At 39.3% G+C, this 10,210-nt stretch overlaps 2 protein-coding genes across 4 annotated transcripts in view; one reads left to right on the forward strand and one right to left on the reverse strand.

The window, feature by feature from the left end:
• Positions 1-1,125, reverse strand: part of camsap2a (calmodulin regulated spectrin-associated protein family, member 2a) — a 68,506-nt gene extending 67,381 nt beyond the window's left edge. The window contains exon 1 of one of the 2 annotated variants that reach the window (XM_084723228.1): positions 510-1,125. In XM_084723228.1, the coding sequence (XP_084579354.1) occupies positions 510-648 (139 nt within the window). In that variant the 5' untranslated portion in view covers positions 649-1,125. The remainder of the gene's footprint in view (positions 1-509) is intronic. The other variant, XM_084723229.1, reaches the window with a different exon arrangement.
• Position 1,126: 1 nt separating this feature from the next.
• On the forward strand, positions 1,127-8,933 carry ddx59 (DEAD (Asp-Glu-Ala-Asp) box polypeptide 59). 2 transcript variants are annotated; one of them, XM_084723227.1, is made up of 8 exons: positions 1,127-1,227; positions 2,270-3,162; positions 3,722-3,904; positions 4,011-4,100; positions 5,203-5,454; positions 7,191-7,343; positions 8,205-8,333; positions 8,573-8,933. In XM_084723227.1, exons 2-8 carry the CDS (start codon positions 2,287-2,289, stop codon positions 8,831-8,833), a joined length of 1,944 nt encoding a protein of 647 aa, XP_084579353.1. In that variant the 5' UTR covers positions 1,127-1,227; positions 2,270-2,286; the 3' UTR covers positions 8,834-8,933. The 2 variants fall into 2 exon arrangements, with proteins under 2 accessions (XP_084579353.1, XP_084579352.1); XM_084723226.1 differs by lacking the exon at positions 1,127-1,227 and adding an exon at positions 1,719-1,858.
• Positions 8,934-10,210: the final 1,277 nt, after the last annotated feature.

The raw sequence follows: 10,210 nt of genomic DNA on the forward strand, positions 1-10,210 counted from the left end.
AAAAAAAACCTCACATGTGATGCTGCTCTTTCTAAATTTGGATCCAGCACCCTGAAGGTGACATCATTTGGGACACCTTCATACCTCCGTGTTTTTACACTGAATACTCCCCTTTCCATTCAGTTGGCTAACATATGTATTGATCACTGGGATGCAGCACAGGGAACTGATTTTATCTGCTCTCTCGGGATCAGATTTATTGTCTCTCCAATAGGCAATTCATGTAAGATGCTCCGCAATGGGCAACAGCAACAGTGGTGTACGTGAACAAAATACTCTGATGGAAAATCACTGGAAATAAGCAGAAAATCCTGCCTCAGGTAATCAATGATGAGCCCATAGTGAACATCTACAGTTTATGATGATTCGTATTTGTTTTTAAAATGTTATTATACATTTATTTCATCATTTTCTGCGGTGATTAGTCAAAATGCTGACAAACATTCATGCAGACTAATATATTCATGCAGCGTGCAGGTAACTATAACGAGGTACAGTAATGCACCTACCTGTCCCGTATGCTTTGGACACCAGCCATGTGAGGCTGCAACAGATTTTGGCTCGGGAGAAGTCATAGTGCTCAAAAGACTTTATTGCTGGAGCAACGAAGCTCTTCTTAACATCCCTGACGTCCTGAACTTCACCCATATTTCTCCCTGAATTGTATTATTGAACCCTATGAAGCAGCAACACAACGCCAAAGCATCCCACTACTGGAATTTCGTGGAAAACAAAACACGGCTGTGAAATGAGGAGATGCGGTGTCTTTCTGGAGACTATTCACGGGTTCTTTCAGTCATGAAATGCCAGGCTGGCTGCGGTTTTTCGTCTTATTCAGCTTCGTTGACACAATGACCAGTCGCTACTCCTGCTTGTGTTTTTCATCCATTCTGCTGTCTACCAGTTGAAATGGGCTTCGTCGGACCAGACTGGGAAGGTTTCCTTTGATTTCAGAGGGAAAACTGCTCTTCAGCTGGAATGAAAACAGAAAAATTTCCATTCTTTTGGTTCTCTGGAAGCAGACGGCTTCTCCCTTTCATGTCCACGTATTCTTGTATGGATAACCTATGTATTTAGCATTCCCTCTTCTGTTCAATGTCTCGGTGCCGTGGTGCGGTTTTCCTGCCGCACTGTGGCTCTCGTAGCCCTGCACCTTTGTTGCGCAGTGAGCATGCGCGAAGGATGCCTTCAGATGCAGTCGGGAATGTTAATACTTTTGTGTGAGGGGTATGTTGCTTTCGTCATGTGTTGTATTTTCATGCTCTATGTTTAAAGCGATACACTGTTTAGGACTGCAACATAACTCTATGACATATTTACCACACGGCAGCTAATTAAAACATAATCTTTCAATAGCCTTACACCACATGATGCACAGCTTAGCTTTTATTTCACGAGTTTTCGATGAGCATTTGAATGCATGAAAATGAGCCTGTATGCAATTAGCCTGAAAACAAAACGGTTACGGGTTTTAATTACACACAATATATCCATTTATTCTCAATTTGACTGACCGACCACGTACTTAGACCAGCAGTTTAATTAATTATCTGAAAGACGACTGAGTTCAATTCTCCAGCCACACCCCACACCCAGAATTTAAACATGACCCCCAGATAAAAGACTTATAAAGCGAAAATGCTGTGCTCTAAAACCGAAACTTCTATAAATTAATTTTTTAAGCAGATTTCGTCAAAAACACATCAATAACGTCTGTTAAAGAAGTTTAATGACCTTAGGGAGCAACAAAAAAGCGCTGTTCTATTCTAGGGACCACATTTCCCGGCATGCAAAAGAACATTACGTCATTAGTCTGCGTCGGCGATTGTTTTGAATCGTTGGAAGATGAATCGTGGAGGTATGTGTATTGTGTAATGCTGCTCATTTATATGAAATATTCAGCATTTATTACTCAGTTATGGCCGAACTGTTGTTTGACGAGTGCTGTTTCAAAATACATAAAAATGTAAATTATGTTCACTTGCTGGCACTAGTAGTTAGGGGTTAACGTTATATTTGTCTATTTGAACCTGTAATTTCGTTGCTGTATGAAAATGTCGATTTACAAAAGAAATCTATGATTAATATTTACTTCTGGGACACTACCCTTACCTAGTAACAGTTGTTAGAGGTTGATATTCTTAATAAAATATGTCATCTGTGAAAAAACGTTATGCTGAACAAGCCCAAGAACAAATTGTTGTTACCATTTAAACGATGACATCTAAATTCTTGATGTTAACTTAATCTGTTTTTGTGGTGTTCACAGATTAATAATCCATAGAAATGTTTATGCCAAGAGCTTTGAAAGTGAAGAGACCTGTCCAGGGCTCAAGCCAAGTTTTGAATAAGAAAAGTAGGATAGATGGGGAGGAGAGAAAAGATGAAGGAAGCTCAGCGACACCTGTTCAGAGGGAGGAAGCAGGTGAAGACGCCAAAACACAGGATGGAACAGTTCAAGCAGGTGAAGACACCAAAACACAAGATGAGACAATACAAGCAGTTGAAGACTCTGCAGGTTTGGCAGAGTCTTCAGTGAGTGAAGACAGACATAAATCTGCTCCAAGTGATTCTGAGGAGGAGGAGGAGGAACCTGTTAAATCATTCAAAAAGAACCAGAGATGGCCAGAGCCAGGAGAGCCCGTCTGTGTGATGTGTGGTCGCTATGGGGAATACATCTGTGACAGCACCGACAACGATGTTTGCAGTCTTGAGTGCAAAGCCAAACATTTGGCCCAAATGGGAATGGGGACTGGGGCAGATGTGTTTCACCGTGAGGACAAAAATGTGAATGAAAGGACTCAGCCTCAGCAGTCAGCAGTTGACACCAGTGGAGTGGGTGAAAGTGAGGCAGACTATTCCTACAGGGATGATCGGTTCATATCAGGCCTAACGGATGAGCAGGTGCAGCGGATTAAACAGGAGCTGGGCATTGAAACCCAAGGGAGCGATGTCAGGAGACCCGTCATTGAGTTTGAACACTGTGGCTTCCCTGCCTCGCTGGGTAGCAACCTGAAAAAGGCCGGATACGAGGCACCCACACCGATCCAGATGCAGATGGTGCCTGTTGGTCTCAGTGGCAGGGATGTGATTGCCAGTGCTGACACGGGCTCAGGGAAGACTGTAGCCTTCCTGCTGCCAGTGGTAATGAGGGCACTGGAGGTACAGTAATGCATCGAATTCACTCTAAACTGATGTAAACTTTTGAAAATGTGTCAGAGCAGTTGCACTAGCTAATCTAGGGAGCTGTGTTGTAACCATTGTTGTTAGAATGTCATGCAAAGTTCTAGCAAAATCTTGCATCAAGAGTCAATCTTGTCTGCTTGTCTTTTCTTTTGGCTGGTTTGTTCTCTTTCTTAAGAAGAATTTCCCCAAGCTTCTTAATTACCAATATTACAAGTGACCATGAGTAAAAAAAAATGCACAGCTCAGTTTTTTTGGTGGTGGCAAAATTAAAAGTAACTTAACATTTCAAGTGTATAAAATGAAGAGATTTGAGTGAGACTGCTTTTGCAGTGCACCAAAGAATGTAGCAAGTCAAAAGAATAAATTTGTTCTCAAGGGAAACAACTTAATATCACAAAAATACATTGTCAGTGTTTAACTGTTCAGAAAATATCTGTATGTGGCATCTAGACTTGGACTGTGGACATTATTTACTTCATCTAATGACTGTTATGCTTGCATATTTAATGAGATGCCGTATGTTTTCTTCGTGTAGAAACCAGCATGCAGTGTGAGCAGCCCTGTGGCTCTCATCCTGACCCCCACCAGGGAGCTGGCCATTCAGATTGAGAGACAGGCCAAGGAGCTGATGATAGGGCTCCCCAACATGAGAACCGCGCTGCTTGTGGGTGGCATGCCGCTTCCCCCACAACTCCACCGCCTCAAAAGAAGCATCAAAGTACAGTCTCTGTTTTTCCAGCAACTTCCTCCTCCCCCAATCAAAACACTTTTTGGGTCTTCAACTTGTCACATCATCATATTCTTCTTCTCCTAATCCCCATTAGATTATCATAGCCACCCCTGGGCGACTCCTTGAGATCTTGAAGCAGAAGGCAGTACAACTGGACAAAGTGAAGGTCGTGGTGGTTGACGAGGTATGGCAAACAGTGCAATTCGGTTTTGCTGAAAATTTAGCACTTAAGGGGTTTCCGGCATTGAAAAACCTTGGAATTCTGTGATTTTGAGAACAAAAGATCCCGAAAGTTTATATTAATTAATTCCACTAAAAGTACCTGTACTTTAATACTTTGATCAAATGAAAATTAAATGAAAACCATCATTTGAGGTGATTCAGCAAATGTTGTGAAATGATTCACCACAGGTTAAATTTGTCAAAATAATTAGAAGGGCTGCAACTAAGTGTAATTTTCCTTATCGATGAATCTGCTGATTATTTTCATTATTAAAAAAATTATGAAAAATGCTCACCACAGTTTCCTAGAGTCCTAAGTGACGATTGCAAATTGCTTCTTTTGTCCAACCAACAGTCCAAAACTCAAATACTTTGCATTTACTCTCATATATACAACAAGAAAATAAATACAAGAAGAAATACAGCAAATCCTTGTATTTAAGAAGCTGGACATTGACATTTTTGCTTTAAAAAAAGACTGAAATGGTTAATTATCAAAATGGTTGGAGATCAATTTTCTTTCAGTCAGGTAATCGATTAATTGACAAATTGTTGCAGCTCTAATGAGGATTATGACATGATGGTGGAGTTATGTAATATCCTAAAACAGGCTGTAAAAATTAGGATTTTACCAATTGCTGTGAAAAATCCTTTAACTTTACTGCCGTAAACGGGGTCAAGTATGCATTTAAGTGCTGTTAAGCGTGTCGAAATGATACAAGTCCATATGTATTCAGGGTTTCTGCAGATCTTTAAAAAGTCTAAAATTCAATAATCTAAATTTTAGGCCTTAAAAATTCTAAAATGCGATTTTGACAGGTCTTACAAATAGATTATGAAGTTAATTATTTTTATGAAGTTGCATTTACTTAAGTCTCACTTTTAAATGTGTTTTTGGGAATATTTGTATGATCATGCTGTAAAAACTACAAAATGAAACCGACATCGACCCAGTAACCACTACTGGGAATTGTGCATGCATTTTTTTTTCCCATAGTAGACATGAAATAGGTCTTAAATTGTATTCATAACAGTTTTAAAAAGGTCTGTGGTGTATCCTGCAGGTTGACACAATGTTGAAGATGGGCTTCCAGCAGCAGGTGCTGGAGGTTTTGGATCAAGTCCCTGAAGAACGCCAGACTCTGCTCGCTTCGGCCACCATCCCCACAGGGACGGAGGAGCTGGCTGCCCGACTGGTTCGTGACCCCGTCCGTATTGCTATTGGAGAGAAGAACCAGCCCTGTGCCAACGTGAGGCAGATCCTCCTGTGGGTAGAGGAACCCTCGAAGAAGAAGAAGCTGTTTGAGATACTCAATGTAAGTTATAGACGTGAGGTTTAGGTTATATAACAGTGAGAAGGAGAGGTATGTTTAAATAGCATAGTCTCCTTTTTGTCAGCAAGTCTGGTGGTTCTCACTTAAAGTCTTAAAAGATAGATTTTGGGTGGAGTATCACTTTAAACTCACTCCCACTGCCAGCATAGGTTTTCTTTAAGAGGTCAGCAGTTTTCTTTTTTATGTAAGACCAAGTCTAATTATTCTCTGAAGAACCAGAAAGTGCTCTGGTAGGGGCAAACATAGAAAGTAGGTTATTATCTCAATTTCATTTTATAGTCGATTTATCACTCAGTCATGATACGCACTGGTACCAGCTTGGTATTTTATTAACTGGCTGTCTAAAGCAAGACCAGTCTCCCCACTACACCATATTTAGACAGCCATTTCTGCAGCCCTGGCCCCCGTCTGGAGGAAGTGGGTGGGCCCTGAGCCATGGCCCCACTCCAGGAATCCCAGCAATGGCTTGCACCATTTATACTGGGCAGGACAGGAAGAATCTGCTTTAGTTAAACTGGTGAAGAAGTGTTGTTAGACCATTGTGTAAGTAAAAGGAGCTACTTCTCTGAGGATGGTTGTGATGGTAATTGTTTTTAAGACAAGTTATTCATGACTGTTGTTATTTAATGGAGCTCACAGTATAAGGCTACTGTCTCTGAAGAGGGAACAGTAGTGTGTCTTGCAGAAGTACTGTGGAATTGTAGGGGTATTAGAACAGGACTTTCCCAAAAAACCAAACCTTTGGAGAAATCAGAAATCATCTGAAATGGCCATTTCGTATTCCTGCAGCTCTTGAAGCATGGTATATGAAAAGGAGCTCAAGCTAAAGTCAGAAAGGCGAAGCATGTTCTCACAAGTTGGAGCCAGAACAATAGACCAAGAGCTGCGAGAAGCCCCGGCATTATCACTTCTTTTTTATAAGTCAGTGTGGGAAATAAGTATTTGAATTTGAGAGTAAAAACGTCTGTCTAGGCTGCAAGAAATAAATTGGGATCGGATAATAGGGGAAGTTTTCACACTCCTGTTACAGTACATATGGCCATGCTTAAGCTTACATCTGCTAATAAACACCTTTTATTTGCAGAAAACCTGAAATATAGCTAAACACATGAATGTAATCTTTTTTAGGCATGCCAGACACCCTGTTATATACTTTTTTCTTGGGAAGTGTGTGTTGCCGGTTTGAGAGCCATGACTGCCATCTGCTGGAGGATTTTCACCTTTTTAATCTGTCTAAATGATTGGGAATCAGCCTCTAGTGTCCAGTGACTTACACTAAACCAAGCCAGTTTATTTTATTCTTTAACTTTATGTTAGGGCTGCATCATTGGGCAAAAAAAAATCATATTGTGATTATTTTGACTTATATTGTGATTGTGAAATGATTTAAGATTAGTGGGAATGATCTTTTTTTTGTTTTCTTACATCTGAAGAACAACATTTGTAGGTTAGGATATCTCTCCAGCACTACTGTATTTCATTATAATACTTTTTTGCCAAAAAAAATGCAGTTTCTGCAATTTGGATATTGTGATTTCAATTATACTAAGATTAACTGTACAGTTCTACTATCCTTCCGGCTTGATGGTAAAGTAGTAGCTTAGTCTGTATATAGAGTTGCTGAAATATCTGTATGGAGAAATATAGACATGTTGTAAAATGAAATGGACAAAAAAATAAGTCACCTTGTTCCTTTGTTTTTCCTTGTACATTTTCAGGATAGTAAGCTGTACCAGGCTCCAGTGGTGGTGTTTGTCGACTGTAAACTCGGGGCTGATCTGCTGTGCGAGGCGGTCGCCAAGGTGACAGGCCTCAATACTGTGGCAATCCACTCTGACAAGAGCCAATGGGAACGCAACCGTATCCTCAGGGTGAGACCAGGGGCAGCCAGAACATGCACAGTGAAGTGGATAAATAAACAGTGTGTTTGGAGTCCGAGAGTGTGTATCTGGAATAGCCGAGATTGAACAGACTTAACTCTGTTTATCAGTATATTGAATGCAATTAGAGAAAGCTCAAAGTGATCCAGATTTAATTTGGATAATGTTCAACAGTGGATCAACTTTCCTGTTGCAGCCTATTAACCTCTTAATGCTCTATTTTCCTCTTAAATCTCCAATTAGGTTTCCTGAAGAAGAAAAAAATGTTCATAATTCCATGTTCTGTCTCTTTTGCATTATTTTATACACATTTTGCTGTGATTGAATGTATATTTGACATCTTTGGAAACTTCAGAGCCTACACTTTTATGCAAAATAAATTTCTTGGGTTTGATTATTTGTGTAGATGGAGAGTTTATCTTTCAAATTTGTTAAAATCCTGCAGCATAAATATTTTTTTCTCCCATATTTAAGTCCTGACTTAAAACTTTACTGCATCTTTTCTCAAAAATTGTGATGCATGTTGTGATTTTTCTAGACAAGTGAAAATTGCAACAACAAAAAAAGTTGTGCATGATGTACATGTATGACATTTTCACAGCTATGATTGGTGGAACTCCTGAGCAGCTATGATGATTTGTCAGATTTGTGAAAGAGCTGCAGTGATTGGACAAAGTTGCAAGGTTGTGCAGAATTCACAAGGACTGGTTGAATTTGCATTAATATTTGCAATCAAATAGCGTCCTGGGGGTACCGATATTTCTCACATTTACCACAAAACCAAATTGCATATTGGTGAAAATTAGCTGAATATGTCTGTCCGTGTAACATTTGCTCTTTTTCGGTCCTCAGGGTCTTCTGGATGGAGACTTTGAAGTGGTTATCAGTACAGGTGTGCTGGGCAGAGGACTGGACCTCGTCAACGTCAGATTGGTGGTCAACTTTGACATGCCAAACACAATGGATGAATATGTCCATCAGGTTAGTAACACAGAGCAGAACACTGACAAAGTGGTAAAGTTCAACTTCATTTACACTACTTTGACTTTTCAATAATAAAGCTTCATTAACTAATTAGTAAATTATTAATGAGTATTGAATCCCATTTTGCATCCTTAAGTAAATATCTAATACTTTGTCAGTGACAACTAAATTAGAGAATTCACTGTATACAGGTAGATGGTTTTGAAGAAGGGAAATAACTTTATTTTTCTGTTCAGGTGGGGAGGGCAGGTCGGCTGGGACACAGAGGAACAGCCATCACTTTTCTCAACAACAATAACAAGCGGCTGTTCCTGGAGGTGGTGAACAGGGTCAAGCCCACGGGGTCCATCCTGCCCCCTCAGCTCCTCAACTCACCCCACCTCCATGAGCAGCAGAGGCGAGAGAAACAGAGAACCAAGCAGGGGCCTGATGATGTGCTGGTCACTAAGAACAATCTGTTAGATATCATACGGAAACATGATCGTCGCAAAAAGTAGCAAGTTCTTCTGAATGTGCCTGCACTGGTGCTGTTTGTTTAGTAAATACAAAATATTTTGTTTATATATTGTTTTATTGAATAAATTGAATTTTGATGTATTCTGAATTTTCTTGTGTTCTAGTGTTTCTTGTATTCTTGTGTGTTTTAGGAGAGGAAAGTCAAGTCAAGGAGAGGAGAGGAGGGGAAAGGAAAGTCAATTTTATTTGTGTAGCACTAAATCATAACAGAAGTTATCACAGGGCACCTAATATAGAGCAGGTGTACCCTTTATAAAATTATTAACAGAAATATTATTTAAAGACCTCAACTGATTGGTTCTAGGTCAAGCCAAATGTTGTTACTTTAAAAGTGCCCGTAAGCAAGGCACTTAATCTGTCCTACCTCAGAGTGATCTCTTGTTGATCATGATCTTTGGGGTCCATGATCAGCTTTGCCACTCAGGGCCAAGAGAAAACAAAACTTAAAAAAATGTTTTAAGGGTTTATTAATAATATTATTTAAACAAACAAAAAATACCATCCATATGACTTTTAGAAAGGTGCTGGAAAAACATTTTCCTCAGAAAAAAAAAAATCATTTTTGAAATTTTAACCAGATACTGTACGAAGTCCACTCAGTCTGTGATGCCACTTTTTTTGCCCAACACGAAACTGACATTGAGTGCGAGAGTTCTGGGTTTTTTTTCAAACTCAAGGTCCATTTTATATCCTTATCTGGAGCTTTTTCAACCATAATGCATTAAGCTTTGTTTAAAATATGGCAGGCTATTTAATTGATGGCACATGAGCTGAATATGATAATATGAAAAAAGTAATTGTAATTTTATTTATATAACCTACTAACATTCTAAGTTTATGGGTGCTTATTTTAAAATCACCATTTTAATAGTAGGCTAAATAATCCAGTCATTGGTTATGTCTATTGTTAAGCACAGAGACACTTATTGTTTTTTTTTTTAAGTTTTAAAAATAAAAATAAACTTTTCTTGTAACTTTTTAAGGTCTGTTTTTTCAAAATTCAACGGTGAACATTGATAAAATGGAGAAAAACAACGTGAAAGGTGCATTGTTTCACACATTTAAAAGTCCAGCACAGCCTCAACTATGGAGTTTACGTCACTTTTTGTAACGGTTAAGTGCTAATTTTAGAATGGAAAATATGAGTAACACAACTTCTCTACTGGGATACAACCATGTAACCGCTTACAGGATGACAGTTTATTCTGTGTATGTAAGACTACAGACCATAATACCCTTGCTTATGCTGCCACGTAGCGACAGTTTCAGGTACCTGCATGTCTCGTCCATGACGGGTCGAAGGGAACCCTTAACTGGAGAAACTCTCGCGATATTTTTAGGTGTTTTTTCTGTGTACA

This window comes from Lutjanus erythropterus, chromosome 7 (genome assembly GCF_056507025.1).
Source record: "Lutjanus erythropterus isolate fLutEry1 chromosome 7, fLutEry1.hap2, whole genome shotgun sequence".
NCBI lineage: Eukaryota > Metazoa > Chordata > Actinopteri > Lutjaniformes > Lutjanidae > Lutjanus > Lutjanus erythropterus.